The 22,494-nt window shown below is 39.1% G+C and overlaps 1 protein-coding gene across 2 annotated transcripts in view; it reads left to right on the forward strand.

Moving 5' to 3' along the window:
• RAD50 (RAD50 double strand break repair protein) overlaps positions 1-22,494 on the forward strand; it is a 113,651-nt gene that overhangs the window by 18,422 nt on the left and 72,735 nt on the right. For both annotated transcript variants that reach the window (XM_029216053.1, XM_029216052.1), the window contains exon 2: positions 31-114. Coding sequence is in view for 1 of the 2 variants with exons in the window: in XM_029216052.1 (XP_029071885.1) it covers positions 31-114 (84 nt within the window). In the remaining variant the exon portion in view is untranslated. The remainder of the gene's footprint in view (positions 1-30; positions 115-22,494) is intronic.

Here is a 22,494-nt window from a genome sequence, read left to right on the forward strand (position 1 = left end):
CCTAAATAATATAATTTTCTATTTCTTTAGACCATCATTGAATGTCTAAAATATATTTGTACTGGAGATTTTCCTCCTGGAACCAAAGGAAATACATTCGTTCATGATCCCAAGGTAATGGTGCTAGTAAAACTTTGTACTTTTAAAGTAAAAAAAAATTTTTTTTTAATTTTTGGCTGCGTCAGGTCTTAGTTGTGGTGCATGGGCTTCTCTGTAGTTGTGGCGCATGGACTTCTCTGTAGTTGTGGCATGTGGGTTTTCTCTCTAGTTGTGGCGCGTGGGCTCTGTAGTTTGTGGCCTGCAGGCTCTCTAGTTGAGGTGCCTGGGCTTTGCTGCCCCACAGCATGTGGGATTTTAGTTCCCCGACCAGGGATCGAACCTGGGTCCTCTGCATTGAAAGGCAGATTCTCTACCACTGGACCACCAGGGAAGTCCCTAAAATAAAATTTTTATAATTATGAAAGTGATGATAGCTCATTGTAGAAAATTTGGCAGTGGAAAAGTATGAAGAGGTATGAAAGTCACCCACATACAGTCTTAGCGCCCAGTGATAGCCATTGTTGACATTTTCATGTGTTTCTTCTCCTTCACATACAGTCTTATATAGCTGAAGTCATACTCTAATTTCATATTCTGAGGTGTTTTTCCACTCAACATTATAATAAAGTCCAATGTTATTAAAAAAAACTATATTAATCTGGGTGTTTGATACATGGGTGTTTTAATCTTTTTACTTTTTTGTATGTGTGAAGTATTTCCTACTTAAAACCTTTTATGAACATTTTTAATAATTGCATCATTTTCTTACATTTAGATTGCTTTTAGTTTTTCATTAAAATGTACCATGATGAAAGTCTTGGTGTATGAGTGTTTGAATGGTATTTATTTTTTTAAAATAAATTTACTTATTTATTTATTTATTTATGGCTGTGTTGGGTCTTTGTTGCTGCACACGGGCGAGCGGGGGCTACTCTTCATTGCGATGTGCCGGCTTCTCACTGCAGTGGCTTCTCTTGTTGTGGAGCACAGGCTCTAGGCACTCAGGCTTCAGTAGTTGTGGTTCTCGGGCTCTAGAGCACAGGCTCAGTAGTTGTGGTGCCTGAGTTTAGTTGCTCTGTGGTATATGGGATCTTCCCAGACCAAGGCTCAAACCCATGTCCCCTGCATAAGCAGGCGGTTTCTTAACCACTGCGCCACCAGGGAAGTCCTGTGAATTATGGTGTTTAAACTCTTAGTGTGTGTATAGGACATAGGCTTTTCTATATGCATTTTGGCCTGTAGGTTTTTCTTTCTTTTTTTTTTTATTGAAGTATAGTTGATTTACAATATTGTGTTAGTTTCAGGTATACAGCAAAGTGATTCAGTTATATACATATTTTTTTTCCAGATTATTCCATCATAGGTTATTATAAGGTATTGAATATTGTTCCCCCTGTTATATAGTAAATCCCTGTTGCTGATCTATTTTATATATAGTAGTATGTATCTGTTAATCCCAAACTCCTAATTTATCCCTCTCCCTGAACAGGTTTTTCTTGTTTATATATATAGTGGGGTCATGTGCCTCTCTCATTACCCCGCCTGCCAAGAGTTTGTTGTGTGCTTCCTCCAGGCTTTTTTCTGTGTTTATAAAAACATATCTGTGTGTGTATATAAATACGCTCATGTAAATATTTTAATACATCAATAGAATTTTATTTTTCCATTGTATCAATACACATCAAATATTTATTTAGTGATATACTGTGGATATGTTAAAATATATATACACCTTTGTTTCATTATTTTTAATTACTAAATAGTATTTCATTGAGTTTACATTCTCTAATTTATTTAGCTGACCCACTGTTGATAGTCTTTTAAGTTGTTTCCACATTTATGTGACTAAAGATAACTCTGTGATTATGAAAGTGATCTCAGGTGGCCTTGGCTTGCAGTGGCTTGAAGAGGATTTCGGTTCCCTGGCCAGGGATTGAAATCAGGTCGTGGCAGTGAAAGTGCCAAATACTAGCCATTAGACCACCAGGGCCAGTGGGCAGTGACAAGGCCCTGGTCCATTGGCTTGGTAGAAATGAATTTCCACAAAGACATGGAAAGTAGTGAAACAAGTAAAGTGTTTATTAGGAGGAAAAAGAGTACATGTGAATAGACTCACACGGGCGGGCTCAGAGAGAGAGTTGCGCCCTCGTGGTAGTTTCAGTCACTTATATGGGATATTTCTTTTGGGTTTCCTCTGGCCAGTCATCTTGCTTTTTCTGGCCCTGAGCCTGTATTGGTTTAACTCAGGGTCCTCCCCTGTGTGCACACGCGTCTCTTAGCCAAGATGGATTCTAGCGAAGAGGCCTATGGGTAGGTTGACATCACCTACTATGGGGTGGTGCTCCTTCCCTTTTTGGCCCCCCGAGGAGCCTTTTTGCGCACCTGTAGTTGGGAAGATCTCCTTGACCTTGAGAATGAGGAACATGTGGTCTCTTTATCTTTTATCTGGGCAGAGCTCAGCTCCTCCTTGCTCCTTGCTATTCATCTTGGAGTATCTGTCCACAGGGGACAAACTCCAGCTGCTCAGCCTGGGGCCCATCTACCTCCTGCCTCAAATCCCCCCTGCGAGACATGAGCCCCAAGAAATCTTTTTTGGGAGGATGTAGGGCAAAGGTCTGTCTTCCGTAGCTTCTTCAGGCTAGCATGTGGTTCATAGACCCTACCTAGTTGGGTTCACGGAGCTCTCACCCTGTCTCATTAAGGGGCCCAGGGTGACTTCTGTTGTTATTCCAGCAGGATCTGTTCCGAGGAATGGCCAGAATCTCTGCATCACCATTATCTTGATGTGAAACTATTGTAATCTGGAAGAGACAAACTTAACAAGCAGATTAAAAAGGCAGGGGCCAAAAACCAATAAAAGAACTATTGTAACCAGTGGCCTAAGGAGTAAGAACCAGGTTACATTTGGTAACAGTTTTGATCCTGGTCCAGATATAATCAGTGCTTGGGTTACCCTGTCCAAAGGAATGGAGCCATTTGGCGTGGTCATATATATTTTTGATGTCTGCTTCTATTAGCCCAGTGTGATTTGATGTGGGTGTAACGCACTCAGTTAGTTGGACAACCTGCCATTAATAGATATCATTTCTTTTCAGGAGAATAAGCCTGAAACCCATTCTGGACCTGGCGCTTTGGGGAGACTTGTAGCCAGGTAGCTAGTTGTTTAGTTTTATCTAAGTAGGTTGTAACCTTTGATGTGGTATTAACACATAAATAATAGGAGCTATTGGTCATCATACATGTCTCTTTTTTTGGTTAACATATGATATAAAGCTATTTCATTGCCTAAAAATAATAATTTTAAGAGGAGACCTTTAAATTGTTTATTGTTTTATCTTAAAGTCAATTAAGTCCCCTCGGAGGTTGGATCAAATCAGTCCCTTTTGCCAAGTCAAGCATTTTGCTTTTCATTTGTCCTTGCTCCTGCATTAGCAGTTTCTCCCTCTTTAGGGGATCATTTAGATCAACATATAAACATGGTCTGGTAGCTCCAGTCTACAAACAGACAAACTCTCCCTTTACTGCAGATCAACCTCTGGCTACTACTTTGTTCTAGTTTATAGCAAAATTCACAAGAGTTGTGTGTACTGATTGTTTTCACTTTATTGCTTCCCCTTTCCTCCTCAGCCCACTCTGTTTAGATTTTTCTCCTTTTTTTCCCTCACTAAAACTGCTTTTGTAAGGTCACCAGTAATCTCCATACTGCCAGATAAAACGGTTGTTTTCTAATTCTCAATAACTTCTTTGCAGATTTGATATAGTTGGTTTCCCCCTTTTTAAAAAACATTGCTCTCTTGGCTTTCATGACACCATGATCTCATACCTCCTTTTTCACTGGCCATACTTTAGTCTTCTTTGATGAGTCTACTTTTGCCTGGCTCTTCTTGGGTGATCTCATTCACTCTCACAGCTTTAAGTATTGGTTATATTGCTCTTGTCTAACACTTGGAAATGAATTGTCTGAGGAGACACACGTGCTGACAGAGCAAGAGACTTTATTGGCAAGGGGCACCCGGGTGGAGAGCAGTAGGGTAAGGGAACCCAGGAGAACTGCTCAGCCGCGTGGCTCGCAGTCTTGGGTTTTATGGTAATCGGGTTAGTTTCCGCGTTGTCTCTGGCCAATCATTCTAACTCAGGGTCCTTCCTGGTGGTGCACACATCGCTCAGCCAAGATGGATGCCAGCGAGAAGGGTTGTGGGAGGTTGGTAGGGCATATGGACTGGCGTCTTCTCTTTCCTTTTGACCTTTCCCGAATTCTTCCGGTTGGTGGTAGCTTGTTAGTTCTGCCTTCCTTACCAGGACCTCCTGTTGTAAGATAACTCATGCACGTGGTTACTATAGGGCCTGGCCAGGGCGGACAGTTTTGGTCAGTGGTTCTGCTAACAGTTCTATGCTGATGAATCCCAAATTTATATATATAGCCCTAACTTCTTTCCTACGCTCTAGATATATATGTCCAGCTGTTTGATTATTTAATGGGCATCTCAAATTTAACATATTCAAAATAGAACTCTTGGTTCCCTGTTCCCCCATCCCTTTCACATTCTCAAGCCTGTTACTACCTTAGTACTCTCCAGTTTAATAAATGATATCATCATCCACATGTTTGCTCATGCAAAACCCTATGTGCCATCCTTTGAGTGATTCCTTTATCTCATCCTGTTTCTAATTCATAAGCAATTCTTATCTACTATTCTAAAATATGTCCAGAATATGTCCCTTCATTCCATCTCTGCTGCTTTCCTGGTCCAAGCCACCACACTTTTCCCTTTGAATTATTCTGGTAGTCTCCAAACTTGTTTTTCCTGCCTCATTCTTTTTTTTTTTTTTGGTCGTGCCACGTGGCATGTGGGATCTTAGCTGCCCAACCAGGGATCAAACCCATCCCCCCCTTCAGTGGAAGCACAGAGTCTTAACCACTGGACCCCTGGGAAAGTCCCTCCTGCTTCATTCTTTTTTTTTTTTCTTTGATAGTAAGAAGTGGATTTATTTAGAGAGAACCTCCTATCTCATTCTTGAAGTTCTCTTTTTTACATAGCAACAAATTATCTTTAAATATTTATTCATTCATTCAACAGGGAGTGAGTCACTCAAAATCTGAAGGGAGAATATTCCAGTCAGTGTTAATACTAAGTGCAAAGTCCTTGAGGTAGGAGCATGTTTGGTGTGTTCAAGGAATCACAAGAAGGAGCAAAATGGTAGGGGAAGACTGGTAGAAAATTAAGTTAGAGTAGTTGAAGGGTCTAGATCTGGTAGGACCTTGGGTTCTAATTTAAATAGGAATCTATTGGAAGATTTTAAGCAAGAAGAGGGCATGATCTGTATTTTAAAGTGATCAGTCTAGCTGCTGAGAGAAGACCGTCTGTAGGTGGCAAGGGTAGAAGGGTGAAGACTAACAAAGGGGATTTTGTGGTAATCCAGGTGAGAAATATTGGTGGTTAGATTAAGTGGTAATGGTAGAAAGTATGAGAAATGCTTGGATTTGGGCTGTATTTTAAAGGTAGAACCAGCAGATTAGCTAATGATTTGGGTAGTGATGTATGAGAAAAATAGAAGCATAAAGCAGAACTCCCAAGTTTTTTGACTTGAGCCAGTAGAAAAATAGTGTAATGAGGAAACACTGGAAAAGGAGATTTGGGTGGCTCTAGTTTAAACATGTAAATTGGGATGGGAATTCCCTGGTGGTCCATTGGTTAGGACTCGGCGCTTTCACTGTCGGGGGCCCAGGTTCAGTCCCTGGTTGGGGAACTAAGATCCCACAAGCTGCACGGCGCAGTCAAAAAGAAAAAGAAAAGAAAGCCCATGTAAATTGGGGATGTTTGTTAGATATCCAAAGGAGGTGTCCAGTAGGTAAGTAGAAGTATGACCAGGGGAGAGGTTTGAGTTAAAGAAAGAAAATTAGGAATCAGTGATGCATACAGTTATATATGTATGTAGTTAGTCTTAAAGCCTGATGGGATCACATAGGAAGTGAATATAGAGAAGAGATCCAAGACCTAAGCCTAGAGCACATTAGCATTTAGAAATAAGAAAGAGGAGGAGGACCCAGCAAAAGATGCTAAAAGAACAACTAGTAAAGTAAGGAAAACAGAGAATAGTGTCTTAGAAAAGAATAAAGTGTTATAAGAAGGAGGAGTCATCAACTGTGTCAAATATGTCGATAGCTCAAAATACATAATTAATGAGAACCTACTGTATAGCACAGGGAAATCTACTCAGTACTCTTTCGTGACCTAAGTGGGAAGGAAATCCAAAAAAGAGGGGATATATATATACACATAGCTGATTCACTTTGCTGTATAGCAGAAACTAACAAACATTGTAAATCAACTATACTCCAATAAAAATTAAAAAAAGAAATGTCGATAGCTCAAGTAAGAAGCAGGTTTGACTATGGGAAGGCCATTGGTGATCTTGACAAAACCAGTTTTAGTAATCTGAGAAAACAGGAGGTAAGGAAGTGAAACACATAGAATTGTCTTGTGAATTTTGCTATAAGTGGAAAGAGAGATAGGGCAATAGCTGAAAAGGTTTGCAGGATCAAGGAGAGTGTTGGCTATTGTTCTTGTTTTTTTACATATGTATGTATGTATTTTCTGGATGTTTCCATGTTGATTGATGCTCTAGAATCTCTGCCAATCCCATCTATCACTCACCTCTTCCCAAATGCTTTCATATTTCTAGAGCTATTTTTCTCAGCTGTCTGCTTATGTCCTCTCTGTGGTTCTTCTGGCCATGGTGGTTTAGCTCTCTTCACTTACTACCCACTTTTTGGCTGCTCTCATTTCCCAGTTCTGAGCTCCCACCCACACTTGCTCACCAACTCTTCTCTCCTGAGTCACTCACACCTCCTACTGTGGATGAAGCCATTCCCCTTATCTGAATTGTCCACATCCCCTCAGTTTTCCCTATATGCTATGTTCTTCTCATTATTTCAATTCCTCTCACCCTCTTATATCTTCAGCTTCTCTTGTCTTTCCTTTTCCCTGTTTTAATTTGACCCTGAACCTAATATTGTTTACCTTGCCTTAAACCAACGCCTGAATTTTTCTGGTTCTCCTCAATAATTTTTCTTACCTATGTTCAGTTGTTTCTGTCTTCTTAGGAACTTTGATTTCCATGTTGCTCCATTTGCCTAGCTTCCCACTTTTCTCCTTTACTTCTTTCAAACTTGCGGCTACATCAGTCCAGACGCGCAGGCTCAGCGGCCATGGCTCATGGGCCCAGCTGCTTCTCGGCATGTGGGATCTTCCCGGACCGGGGCACGAACCCACGTCCCCTGCGTCGGCAGGCAGACTCCCAACCACTGCGCCACCAGGGAAGCCCAAAACTGTCATTTTTGAACCAAAACAACAAATGAAAGCTACAAAGTGCCTAATAAATATGTGTTAAACAATTTGATGAATTAATATAAAAGTTAAATTTATGCCCAAAAGTCATGAAAAGTCCAACAAAAGTTATTTATGATTTTAAAAAAAGGCTGAATCCAGGGCTTGTGATTTTGGTTGCAATAGAGTAGTGAGTATCATACTTGTGCTCCCAAGATGAACAACTATAAAACTGGAAAAAATATTTGAATCCACTCTTTTCAGGCATTGGGCAACAGATGGTGCAGGGCTGTGATTTTTTAGAAAAGAGAAATATATGCGGTGACTACACATTTGTTCTAGTTTTCTGCGTAGGGATATTTTGCAAACTTCAGTGCATAGAGTTAGAACCCAACAGAGAACCATAGTCACTAGGCAGATGAAACAAAGAAAGAAGTTTGGGTTTGCTGAGGTGGTTGTGAATTGTGAGGCAGGGTACAGGGGTGGGGTTTTTGTGCAGAGATGGGGCACCAGGAATCTGTACAAGGAACTCATGAGCTTTTGGCCAAATACTAAGCTGCATGTGTTCCAGAACGAGATTCAGTGAGGACTAGCAGCGAACAACTACTGGAGTAGAGGAGTGGGATTGTGAACTGAATGGAGATTCTAGAGTTTACACAATGCTAGGAGACATTTGAGTCATGATATGCCAGAGTAGGAGGAGCTTGTGGAACTCCTTAGTATTCTGTTGAGGCCTCAGAAAGGCCATCCTAACAAATCCTAAAACAAGCTTTGACAGAATCAAGCTGAGTAGCCAATAAATTAACTGCCTTCTAGAACAAAACTCAACGCTTTTTAAAGGAAGTCAGCACAATCCAAACTCACACTGTAGCATCTACAATGTCCAGGATATAATAAAAAATTAGTGTATATATGAAGAAACAAATGTAATCCATAACTGAGAGGAAAAAGTGAATAGAAACATATCCAGAGATGACAAATTTTGGAATTAGCAGACAAGGATTTTAAAAGCTATGACACATAAGTTCAAGAATTTAAAGGAAATTGGCCATAATGTGGGAAAAGATCCCAACAGAGAAATAAAACTATAAAAAAGACCCAAGAAGCTCAACACATAACAAGTAGCATAAACACACTTATATTGCATTTTACACTAAACTTGCTGAAAACCAGAGGTGAATTCTTAAAAGCAGACTGAGGAAAAAGTAACACATTATGCAGAGGGGAAAAATAATGATTTCTGACTTCTCATCAAAAACTTCCAAGCCATGAGATAGTGAGACAACATCTTTAAAGTGCTGGGGAATAAAAATCAATCTAAATTTCTATATACAACAAAAATATCCTTCAAAAATTGAGGATGAAATGGATAACATTTTCTGATTGGGGAAAAAAAAAAGGTAGAGGTATTAGTTACCAGCAGATCTGTACCATAAGAAATGTTAAAGGAGGTTCTTGAGGCTGAGGGGAAGTGTTACGAAATTAGTCCTAGAGTAAAGGTTGCTGCAGATGCCCCCTTACAAACCTTAAAAATAAACGTTCAAAAGGACTAAGCCTCTAAAGAATTCCCTGGTAATCCATTGGTTAGGACTCCGCGCTTTCACTGCCGAGGGCACAGTTTCAGGACCAATCCCTGGTCAGGAAACTAAGATACTGCAAGCTGCACAGCTCGGCCAAATAAAGAAACAATATCCACGATTAAATATTGGACTTCCCCAGAGGTCCAGTGGTTAAAAGACTGTGCTTCCACTGCAGGGGGCCCTGGTTCGATCCCTGGGAGGGGAAGTTCCGCATGCTGCATGGTGCATCCAAAAAAAGGATCAGGCCTCAAGAAACTTAGCTGCATGCCTGAACCAAATTAAACACTCATTAAAGGAGTAAAACAAAATTATTCATTCAACATTGTAAAATTCACAATCAGAAGTTAGCAGGCATGCAAGGAACCCAGAACCAGGAGAAAATGAAATATAGAAATAAATAGAAAATGAACGAGATGACAGAATTAGCAGACGATCTTAAAACAAATTACAAAACGTATAAATATGCAAACAGATGGAAAGGAAAACATTAAGTTTAATGAATGGAATAGAAGATATAACAAAAAGACCTAAATAAAGCAAAAGGAATACCAATGGGTTTTTTTTTTTTTGATTGAAGTATAGTTGATTTACAGTATTGTGTTAGTTCCAGATGTACAGCATAGTGATTCAGTATTTTTGCAGATTATACTCCATTATAGGTTTTTACAAGAAAATGGGTAAAGTTCCTCGTGCTATACAGTGTATTCTTGTTGTTTATCTATTTTATATGTAGTAGCTTGTATCTGTTAATCCTATACCTCTAATTTGTCCCTCTCCCCTCCACTTTGGTAACCACAAATTTGTTTTCGGTATCTGTGAGTCTGTTTTGCATATATGTTCATTTGTATTATTTTTTAGAGGGAATAACAGTGTTTTTAAATCTAATAATACAGATAGGTTAAAAGTAAAAGGATGGAAAATCCTTTAGATAGCATACTAGAATATGCCAGCTAATAAAAAGAAATCTGAATTGGCTATATTAATATCAGACAGTATACTTCAGAACTAGTAACATTGACGTAAAAAGTGACATTTTATGATGATAAAGCAGTCAATTCACCAAAAGGATTTAACAACTCTAAATGTAGAGCTTTGATATGGAAGAGGCAAAAAAATCTATGGAACTAACGGAGAAACAGACAAATCTGCAATTATAGTTGGAGATCTCAATACCTCTCTTGGTAAAGAAACAGAAAGAGTAGACAAAATATCAGAAGGACGTGGAAAATTTTAATACTATTAATCAAATTAGCCTAATTGATGTTTATAGGACATTCTACTAGTGAACAGCAGAATACACATTATTTTCAGCCACTGTAAAACATTCACAAATATTCTGAACCATAAAACAAGTGAAAACAAATTTTAAAGCGTTGAAGTCATACAGAATGTGTTTTCTGACCACAGCAGAGTTCAGCTAGAAATCAATAACAGAAAATCCCCAGATATTTGAAAATATGGCAGTACATTTCTTTTTTTTTTTTTTTGCGGTACGTGGGCCTCTCACTGTTGTGGCCTCTCCTGTTGCAGAGCACAGGCTCCGGACGCGCAGGCTCAGCAGCCATGGCTCACGGGCCCAGCCGCTCTGCGGCATGTGGGATCTTCCCGGACCGGGGCACGAACCCGTGTCCCCTGCATCGGCAGGCGGACTCTCAACCACTGCGCCACCAGGGAAGCCCAGGCGGTACATTTCTAAATAACCCGTGGATCAAAAAAGAGATCATGAAGGAAATTCAAAAATACTTTAAATTAAAGCATATCATACAAAAAATTTGTGGAATGCAGCTAACTAATGCTTAGAAATTTATATAATAAAATGTTTATATTAGAAAAGAAAAATGTCTAGAATTAATTACCTGAGCTTCTATCTTAAGAAACCTGAAAAAGAAGAGCTAATTAAATTCAAAATAAGTAAAGGAGGGAAATTAAAGATAAGAGCAAAAATCAGTGATATAGAATACAGAGACAGAGAAAACCAGTGAAACCAGAAGATGGTTCTTTTAAGAAAAAAAGGATCAATAAAATGAATAAGCCTCTAAGCAAAGTGATAAAAAAGCCATAAATTAGCAATATTAGGAATGAAAGAGGCAACATCACTGCGGATCCTACAGACATTATGTAGGTAATAAGGGAATACTGCTAGCAGGTTTATGCCAATAAATTCAGTAACTTAGATGAAATGGACAAATTCTTTTAAGAACATAAGTTACCAAAGCTTACTCAAGAAGAAATATGCCTACAAAAGAAATTGATTTGTAGTTAAAAACTTAACAAGGACTTCAGGTTGTGATGATTTTACTGCTGAGTTGTACAAAACATTTTAGGAGGAAATAGAGTCAGTTCTACATAAACTTGTTTTTTTTACATCTTTATTGGAGTATAATTGCTTTACAATGGTGTGTTAGTTTCTGCTTTATAACAAAGTGAATCAGTTATACATATACATATGTTCCCATATCTCTTCCCTCTTGCATCTACCTCCCTCCCACCCTCCCTCTCCCACCCCTCCAGGTGGTCACAAAGCGCTGAGCTGATCTCCCTGTGCTATGCGGCTGCTTCCCACTAGCTATCTGTTTTACGTTTGGTAGTGTATATATGTCCATGCCACTCTCTCACTTTGTCACAGTTTACCCTTCCCCCTCCCCATATCCTCAGGTCCATTCTCTAGTAGGTCTGTGTCTTTATTCCCGTCTTACCCCTAGGTTCTTCATGACATTTTTTTTCTTAAATTCCATATATATGTGTTAGCATATGGTATTTGTCTTTCTCTTTCTGACCTAGAGTCTGTCAAACAGAATGAAGTAAGTCTACATAAACTTTTTCAGAAAAGAGAACTATGTCCCAACTCATTTTATGAAGGTAGTATTACTGTGTTACCAAAAACCAAAGACATTACAAGAAAACTACAGATGGGTAACTGTCATGCATGCAAAAATCAATAACAAAATATTAGCAAATCAAAGTCAGCAATATATAAAGATAATACACCATGATGGAGGTCCAAAAGCCAGTAGATGAGGGACTTCCCTGGTGGTGCAGCGGTTAAGAATCCGCCTGCCAATGCAGAGGACACAGGTTCGAGCCATGGTCCAGGAAGATCCCGTATGCTGTGGAGCAACTAAGCCCACGAGCCACAACTGCTGAGCCCGCGTGCCACAACTACTGAAGCCCACGTGCCTAGAGCCCGTGCTCCTCAACAAAAGAAGATAACCGCAATGAGAAGCCCGTGCACCACAACAAAGAGTAGCCCCCACTCGCCACAACTAGAGAAAGCTTGCGCGCAGCAACAAAGACCCAACGCAGCCAAAAATAAATAAATAAATTTATTTTTAAAACCCCACAAAAACCAGTAGATAAGGCTGAGAGAGGAGGGCATCCACAAAAACCTGGTTGGGAATTAGAGCCCAAGAGAGGAATGCATGAGTCCATAGTGATATTTAAAAAATGAAAAACAAGGCGGTGGTTGGGGCGGGTATGGAGGACAAAGCCCTTCCTTATAGTAGAATCTTAACTAATAAATGTAGGAGGAATAATGGAATTAGAAAATTACTCTTTGATAGCTATCACAGTAATCATTCATTCATTTAAGAAACAATAGAGATGTTAAAACTAATGGAGGAAAAGCTTGATGAGGTTATGAGACATTTACACAGTCTCAGTGTATCTCTTTCCCAAATATTTATTAACAGCAAAGTAGAAAAAATAATATTCTGCCGGGAATATCTCCTGATAGATACCACCTTTACCAGGAGATTGAAGGTAACATCCTCAGTAATGAACTAAATTGAAATCGTGCCCATCCGATAAGATGCAATGTAAGGAACATATCATCACTTCTGTAATATTGCTGCAAAGATGCATAATCTGATTCTAGTCCTGAAGAAATATTAGGCAAATCCAAATTTTGGGAGACCTTCTATAAAATAACATTTGGTAATTTTTAAAATTACCAGTCATGAAAGAGAAAATCTGAGGAACTGTTCCAGACTGAAAGAAACTAAAGAGACACGACAACAATGTGTAATTTGAACAATGTGTAATTCTGAACTGGATCCTATTGTTGTAAAGGGCATATTGGAAGAATTGGCAAAATTGAATGGGATCTGAGGGCCATATGGTAGTAATATATCACTCAATTTCCTGATTTTTATGGTTGAAAATCCCCATGTTTTATAGGAAATATCAGTGTTGGGATATCAGATCAGCAACTTATTCTCAAGTGGTTTGGGTGAAAAGTCATGGTGTATACTGTGTTTCTACTTTTCTGTAAGCTTGTGATTGTTTTTTAAAATGTTTTAAAAAATACTTTTGGTATGTAAAAGGATAAAATTCATTTATTTGAAAAATCCACATAGCTGATCTCCTAATGATGCTGAATAATGGAGGTAGATAATACAGTTCTAGTAAATCAAACAGTATTCTTTTCCTCCTTGTGTATTTTTTAAATTTACTTAAAAAATTTTTTTTACTTTATATTGGAATATAGTTGATTTACAGTGTTGTATTAGTTTCAGGTGTACAGCAAGGTGATTCATTTATACATATGTCTATTGTTTTCAGATTTTTTTCCCATGTAGGTTATTACAGATTACTGAGTAGAGTTCCCTGTGATGTACAGTAGGTCTTTGCTGATTATCTATTTTATATATAGTACTGTGTATCTGTTAATCCCAACCTCATAATTTATCCCACCCCCCCCACCACCTTTCCCCATTGGTAACTATGTTTGGTTTTGAAGTCTGTGAGTCTGTTTCTGTTTTGTTATACATATATATATACACACACACATTCTTTTTTTAATATTCTTTTCCATTATGGTTTATCATAAGATATTGTATGTAGTTCTCTGTGCTATACAGTAGGGCCTTGTTGTTTATCCATTCTATATATTAAAGCTTACATCTGCAAACCCCAACCTCCCACTCCATCCCTCCTCCAACCCCCTCCCCCTTGGCAACCACCAGTCTGTTCTCATGTCCATGATTCTGTTTCTATTTCATAGATAGGTTCATTTGTATTATATTTTATTTTTTATTATTACTTTTAAAAATTAATTTAATGTAATTTTTATTTTTGGCTGCGTTGGGTCTTAGTTGCTGTGCGCAGGCTTTCTCTAGTTGCAGGAGCGGGGGTTACTCTTTGTTGTGGTGCATGGGCTTCTCATTGCAGTGTCTTCTCTTGTTGTTGGAGCATGGGCTCTGGGTGCATGGCTTTCAGAAGGTGTGTCATGCAGGCTCAGTAGTGTGGCTCACGGGCTCTAGAACGCAGGCTTAGTAGTTGTGGCACACGGGCTTAGGTGCTCTGTGGCATGTGGGATCTTCCCGGACCAGGGATTGAACCGGTGTCCCCTGCATTGGCAGGCGGATTCTTAACCACTGTGCTAACAGGGAAGTCCCTGTATCATATTTTAGATTCCAAATATAAGTGATATCATATGGTATTTGCCTTTCTCTTTCTGACTTACTTCACTTAGTATGATAATCTCTAGTTGCATCCATATTGCTGCAAATGGCATTATTTCATTCTTTTTAATGGCAGAGTAGTATTCCATTGTATATATATGTACTACATCTTCTTTATCCATTCATCTGTCGATGGACATTTAAGTTGTTTTCATGTCTTGGCTATTGTGGATATTGCTGCTGTGAACATTGGCATATGTATATCTTTTTGAATTATAATTTTGTCTGTATATATGCCCAGGAGTGGGATTGCTGGATCATATGGTAATTCTATTTTTAGTTTTCTGAGGAACCTCCATACTGTTTTCCACAGTGGCTGCACCAACTTACATTTCCACCAACAGTGTAGGAGGATTCCCTTTTCTCCACACCCTCTCCAGCATTTGTTATTTGTAGACTTTTTAATGATGGCCATTTTGACTGGTGTGAGGTGGTACCTCACTGTAGTTTTGATTTGCATTTCTCTAATAATTAGCAGTGTTGAGCATCTTTTCATGTGCCTATTGACCATCTGTATTTCTTCTTTGAAGAAATGTCTATTTAGGTCTTCTGCTCATTTTTGGATTGGGTTGTTTTTTTCTGTTGTTGAGATGTATGAGCCATTTGTATATTTTGGAAATAAAGCCCTTGTCAGTCACATTGTTTGCAAATATTTTCTCCCATTCTGTAGGTTGTCTTTTCATTTTGTTTATGGTTTCCTTTGCTGTGCAAAAGCTTGTAAGTTTGATTAGGTCCCGTTTGTTTATTTTTGTTTTTATTTCTATTACCTTGGGAGATTGACCTAAGAAAACATTGTTACAATTTATGTCAGAGAATGTTTTGCCTGTGTTCTCTTCTAGGAGTTTTATGGTGTCGTGTCTTATGTTAAGTCTTTAAGCCGTTTTGAGTTTATTTTTGTGTATGGTGAGAAGGTGTGTTCTAACTTCATTGATTTACATATGGTTGTCCAGCTTTCCCACCACTTGCTGAAGAGACTGTCTTTTTCCCATTGTATATTCTTGTCTCCTTTGTCGAAGATTAATTGACTGTAGGTGTGTGGGTTTATTTTTGAGCTCTCTGTTCTGTTCCATTGATCCATATATGTGTTTTGGTGCAAATACCATGCTGTTTTGCTTACTGTAGCTTTGTAGTATTGTCTGATATCTGGAAGGGTTATGCCTCCTATTTTTTTCTTTTTCTTCAGCATTGCTTTGGCAATTCTGGGTCTTTTATGGTTCCATATGAATTTTAGGATTATTTGTTCTAGTTCTGTGAAAAATATCATGGGTAATTTGATAGGGATTGCATTAAATCTGTAGATTGCTTTGGATAGTATGGCCATTTTAACAGTAATAATTCTTCCAATTCAAGAGCCTGGGATATCTTTCATTTCTTTGAATAATCTTCAGTTTCCTATAATTAATGTTTTATAGTTCTCAATGTATAAGTCTTTCACCTCCTTGGTGAGGTTTATTCCTAAGTATTTTATTGGGGTTCCGATTTTATTTTATTATTATTTTTTAAATTTATTTATTCATTCATTCATTTTTGGCTGCATTGGGTCTTCATTGCTGCGTTCCAGCTTTCTCTAGTTGCAGCGAGAGGGGCCTACTCTTCGTTGCAGTGTGCGGGCTTCTCATTGCGGTGGCTTCTCTTGTTGCAGAGCAGGAGTCGTAGGTGCACGGATTTCAGTAGTTGCGGCATGTGGGCTCAGTAGTTGTGGCTCACGGGTTCTAGAGCACAGGCTCAGTAGTTGTGGCGCATGGGCTTAGTTGCTCTGCGGCATGTGGGATCTTCCTGGACCAGGGATCGAACCCGTGTCCCCTGCGTTGGCAAGTGGATTCTTAACCGCTGCGCCACCAGGGAAGTCCCGGGGTTACAATTTTAAAAGGTATTGTTTTTTTACATTCTTTTTTGATATTTCATTGTTGATGTAAAGAAATGCAGCCGATTTCTGTATGTTAATCTTGTATCCTGCTACCTGGCTGAATTTATCAGTTCTAGCAGGTTTTGTGTGGAGTCTTTAAGGTTTTCTATATATATTATCATCTGCATATAATGACAGTTTTACCTCTTCCCTTCCAGTTTGGATACCTTTTATCTCTTTTTCTTGTCTGATTGCTGTGGTTAGGACTTCCAATACTACGTTGAATAAAAGAGATGAGAATGGGCATCCTTGTCATTGATTTATTTTTTATTTGGCTGCACCGGGTCTTAGTTGTGGCACTCGGGATCTTTGTTGCGGCATGCAGGATCTTTAGTTGCAGCATGCAAACTCTTAGTTGTGGCATGTGGGATCTTGTTCCCTGACCAGGGATTGAACCTGGGCCCCCTACATAGGGAGTGCAGAGTCTCAGCCACTGGACCACCAGGTAAGTCATCTGGGCATCCTTGTCTTGTTCCAGATTTTAGCATGAAGGCTTTCAGCTTTTCACTGTTGAGTATTATATTGGCTGTGGGTTTGTCATAAATAGTTTTTATTATGTTCCCTGTGTACCCACTTTGGTAAGGCTTTTTGTCATGAATGGATGTTGAATTTTGTCAGGTGCTTTGTCTGCATCTATTGAGATGACGTGTTTTTTGTCTTTTCTTTTGTTTATGTGGTATATCACATTGATTGATTTGTGTATGTTGAACCAACCTTGGGAACTTGGGATATATCCCACTTGATCGTGGTGTATGATCTTTTTATGTGTTGTTGGATTTGGTTTGCTAATATTTTGTTGAGAATTTTTGTATCTCTATTCACCAAAGATATTGGCCTGTAATTTTCTTTTTTGGTGTTGTCTTTGGTTTTGGTATCAGGGTGATGGTCACTTCATAGAATGTCTTTGGGAGTGTTCCCTTTTCCCATTTTTTGGAAGAGTTAAAGAAGGATCAGTATAAGTTCTTTGTATGTTTGGTGGAATTCTCTTGTGAAGCCATCTGGTCCTGGACTTTTGTTTGTAGGGAGTTTTTAAATTACACATTCTATTTCACTTCTAGTGATCGGTCTGTTCAAATGATCTGTTTCTTCTGGATTCAATTTTGGTGGACTGTATGTTTCTAGAAACTTGTCCATTTCTTCTAGGTTGTTGAATTTGTTGGCATATAATTGTTCATAGTACTCCCTATGGTTTTTTGAATTTCTGTGGTATCAGCTGTTATGTTTCCTTTTTCATTTCTTACTTTGTTTATTTGGGTTCTCTCTCTTTTCTTCTTGGTGAGCCTGGCCAGAGGTTTGTCAATCTTATTTATCCTTTCAAAGAACCAGCTCTTGGTTTTCTTGATTTTTTTTCTATTGTGTTTTAGATCTCTATTTTATTTATTTTCTCTCTGATCTTCATTATTTCCTTCCTTCTGCCAACTTAAGGCTTTGTTTGTTCTTCTTTTTCTTATTTTTGTAAGTGGTAGGTTCATGTTGTTTATTTGAGATTTTTCTTGTTTTTTTTGAGGAAGGAATGTATTGCTATGAACTTCCCTCTAAGAATTGCTTTTGCTGCATCCCATAGTTTTTGTATGGTTGTGTTTTCATTGTCTTTTGTCTCAAGGTATTTTTTAGTTTCCTCTTTGATTTCATTGTTAACCCATTGGTTTTTTAGTAGCATGTTGTTTAGTCTCCATATAATTGTTTTCTTCTCTTTCTTTTTCTGTGGTTAATTTCTAGTTCCATGCTATTGTGGTCAGAAAAGATGCTTGAGATAATTTCTATACCCTTAAATTTGTTGAGGCTTGTTTTGTGCCAGAGTATGTGGTCAGTCCTAGAGAATGTTCCATGTGTGCTTGAAAAGAATGTATATTCTGGGTTTTTTTGGATGTAATGTCCAAATATCAGTTATGTCTGTTTTACTGTATTATTTAGGATTTCTGTTGCCTTATTGATTCTCTGCCTGCAAGATCTGTCTATTGATTTGAGTGGGGTGTTAAAGTCTTACTATTATTGTAGTCCTGTCAATTTCTCCCTTTGCGTCTCGTAGTAGTTATTTTCTGTATTTGCATGCTCCTATATTAGGTGCATGTATGTTGACGAGTGTAAAATACTCTTCATGTATTCTTCCTTTTATCATTATATAGTGTCCTTCTTTATCTTTCTTTATGGCTTTTGTTTTAAAGTTGTTTTGTCTGATATAAGTATTGTGACCCCTGGTTTCTTGTCATTTCTGTTAGCATGAAATATCTTTTTCTATCCCCTCACTTTCAATCCGTGTGTGTCCTTTGCCATAGGGTGGGTCTGTTATAGGCAGTGTATTGTAGGCTCTTGTTTTTCTATCCAGTCTGCTACTCTGTGTTGTTTGATTGGAGCATTTAGTCTATTGACATTTATGTATGTATTTATTGCCATTTTAAACCTTGTTTTCCTGTTGATTTTGTATTTCTTCTTTGTCCATTTCTGTTTTTTCTTTTGTAGTTCAATGGTTTTCTTTTGTATTATACTTATGTTCTCTTCTTTTTCATTTTTGGGAATCTATTATATGTTTTTGATTTGTGCTTACCTTCTTTTTCAAGTATGTTAACCCCTTCCTATATCTGTTGGGTTGGCCAAAAAGTGCCTTTGGTTTTTAAGTGAAAATAAAAGACACATTTTTCATTTTCACAAGAACGTTATTGAACAACGTATTCACCCTTTTGTTCCACTACCTAGTGCCATTTTTCAGGCAACTTCATAATTCCATCTTCCCAAAACTTTTTATCTTTTTTTTTTTTTTTTTTTTTTTGGTGATACACAGGCCTCTCACTGCTGTGGCCTCTCCCACTGCGGAGCACAGGCTCCGGACGCGCAGGCTTAGCGGCTGTGGCTTAGGGGCCTAGCCGCTCCACGGCATGTGGGATCTTCCCGGACCAGGGCACGAACCCATGTCCCCTGCATCGGCAGGTGGACTCTCAACCACTGCGCCACCAGGGAAGCCCAACGTTTTATCTTTTTGAGCAAAGAACTGTTCCGGGTGCCTTTTACAGTCTTCCAGGGAATTGAAATATTTTCCATTAAGACAATTTTGTAAAGACCGAAATAAATGGAAATCTGAAGGTGCAATGCCTGGTGAATACAGCGGATGAATCAGAACTTCCCAGCCAAGCTGTAACAGTTTTTGCCTGGTCATCAGAGAAACATGCAGTCTTGTGTTATCCTGATGGAAGATTATATGTTTTCTGTTGACTAATTCTGGACGCTTTTCATTGAGTGCTTTCAGTTGATCTAATTGGGAGCAGTACTTGTTGGAATTGTTTGGTTTTCTGGAAGGAGCTCATAATAGAGGACTCCCTTCCAGTCCTACCATATTCACAACATCACCTTCTTTGGATGAAGACTGGCCTTTGGTGTGGTTGGTGGCGGTTCATTTCGCTTGCCCCATGAGCTCTTCTGTTCCACACTATTGTACAGTATCCACTTTTCATTGCCCGTCACAATTTGTTTTAAAAATAGAATGTTTTCATTAAGTTTAAGTAGAGAATCGCATGCAGAAATACAGTCAAGAAGGTTTTTCTCACTTAACTTATGTGGAACCCAAACATCAAAGCAATTCACATAACCAAGCTGGTGCAGATGATTTTCAGTGCTTGATTTGGATATTTTGAGTATGTCAGCTGTCTCCCGCATGGTATAACGTTGATTGTTCTCAATTAATTTTTTGATTTGATCGCTATCAACTTGGTCTGCCCGACCGTGGAGCATCGTCCAGCGAGAAATCTCCAGCACAAAACTTTGCAAACCACTTTTGACACGTTCAGTCAGTCACAGCACCTTCTCCATACGCTGCACAAATCTCTTTTTGCATTTTGGTTGAGTTTTTACCTTCCTTGAAATAATAAAGCACAGTATACCGAAAGTGTTGCTTTTTTCCTCCCATCTTCAATATTAAATGGCTACACAAAAATTCACCAATTTTGAGAAGTCTTTTTTTAAATGCACGCTGATATGACAGCTGTCACATACAATCTAACAAAATTGTTCTGAATGAAGTTAAAGAGAGAGCTAAGTGCTACTAGAGCCATCTTACAGAAAAAAACGAATGAACCTTTTGGTCAACCCAATATTTCCCTTAGACTGGTAGTCATATAAGCTCAAACACATAGTAGGAAAAAAAATCTACATTTTCTTACTCTTATCCTCATATTATGATTTTGGTGTCCTCTTTTACATCTTCATGATCATTCTTTTGCTCTTCATTGTGGTTATCATCACTTTCACAGAAATATTTTGATTTTTTTTTTTAATCTGTGTACTGGCTTATTTAAGTGATTTGCTTTCTAATTGTGATTTTCTCTTTCCTGTAGATTCTTCTTTTTTATTTAGAGAAGACCTTTCAATATTTCCTTTAGGATAGGTTTAGTATTGCTGTATTCTTTAGTTTTTGCTTTTCTGAGAAATTCTTCACCTCGCTATTCTTTTTTAATTTATTTATTTTTATTTTTGGCTGTGTTGGGTGTCCGTTGCTGCACACAGGCTTTCTCTAGTTGTGGTGATGGAGGGCTGTTCTTCGTTGCAGTGTACAGGCTTCTCGTTGTGGTGGCTTCTTGTTGTGGAGCATGGGCTCTAGGCACGCGGGCTTCAGTAGTTGTGGCTTTTGAGGTCTAGAGTGCAGGCTCAGTAGTTGTGGTGCATGGGCTTGGTTGATCTACCGCCTGTGGGATCTTCCCAGACCGGAGCTCAAACCCGTGTCCCCTGCATTGGCAGGCGATTCTTAACCACTGTGCCACCAGGGAAGCCCTCCTTCTGTTCTAAATGATAATCTTGCTGGGTAGAGTATCCTAGGTTGCACGTTTTTCCCTTTCAGGACTTTGAATATGTCTTGCCCCTCCCTTTTGGCCTGCAGTGTTTCTGTAGAGAAATCTGCTGATAGCCTTATGGAGTCCACTTGTAATTAACTCTTTGTTTTTCTTTTGCTGCCTTTAGAATCCTCTCTTTGTCTTTAAATTTTGCCATTTTTATTATGATATGTCTTGATGTAGGTCTGTTTGGGTTTATCTTGTTTGGAACCCTCTGTGCTTCCTGAACCTGCATATCTGTTTCCTTCTTTAGGTTTGGGAAGTTTTCAGCCATAATTTCTTCAAATACATTTTTGATCCACTTTTCTCTTTCTCCTTCTGGGATCCCTGTTATGTGTAGATTGGAATGCTTTATATTATCCCATAGGTCTCTTATGTTGCTTTCTTTTTTTTTTTTGATCTGGCTTTCTGTCTGCTGTCCTGATTGGGTGGTTTCTGTTATTCTATCTTCCAGGTCAGTTATTTGTTCTTCTGCATTGTTCATTCTGCTACTCATTGCTTTTAGCTCAGCTTTTGTCTCTGCAAATGAGTTTTCTAATTTTTCTTGGTTCTTCTTTATAGCTTCTTGTTCTTTTTTACAGTATTCTACATTTCCATCAATAGTCTTTCTTAATTCTTTTAGTATTTTCATTATCTCCTTTTTGAAACTGGTGTCTATTAGAAGAGGTGTGTTTCATTGTTTGTTCTTTCAGGGGAATTCTCTTGGTCTTTAGGAGTGGTTGCTGTGCTTCTTCATTTTATTTATATTTCTCTTACTTTGTGAGTTTAGGAGAAACAATTATATACTGTGGTTGTGGAGGGCTATTTATACGTGGGGGTGTTCCTCTGTAGCTTGTGTGAGTTTAATATATTTGGTGCAAGGGCTCTTTTTAGTATGGATGCCTGTCACCTCTTTCCTCAGCATGTGCTTGTTGTTATTTCCTTGATAGCGGGCGTGCAGATGTGACAGCTCGTGCCTGGTCCTCAGGTTTGTGTTGGCGGCTCAGGAGCACCCTAAGAGCATATGATGGAAATCGAGGTGGCTTGTGACCACTCCTGGAGTCCAGGCAGGCAGCGGCAGGGCCTCAGGACCACTCCTGGGGTCCAGGAGGGAGGCAGCGAGGCTCGCGACCCCTCCTGGGGTCTGGGGTGGAGGCAGTGGGGTCTGGGGTGGAGGCAGTGGGGGCTTGCGACCACTCCTGGCATCTGGACAGGTAGTGGCAGTGGATCGCGACCACTCCTGAGTTCTGGGAGGGAGGCAGCGGGGGCCAGGAGACCACTCCTGGAGCCCGTGCAGGCAGTGTCCTGCCCTCTGAGACCACACACACAGGGAAAAAGGCTACAATCAGAGTCCTGCCTCTCCTCTCATGCAGCCCCAAAACA

Source organism: Monodon monoceros, unplaced genomic scaffold, assembly GCF_005190385.1.
Source record: "Monodon monoceros isolate NGI ecotype Baffin Bay Population unplaced genomic scaffold, NGI_Narwhal_1 Super_Scaffold_12, whole genome shotgun sequence".
In the NCBI taxonomy this organism is placed as follows: domain Eukaryota; kingdom Metazoa; phylum Chordata; class Mammalia; order Artiodactyla; family Monodontidae; genus Monodon; species Monodon monoceros.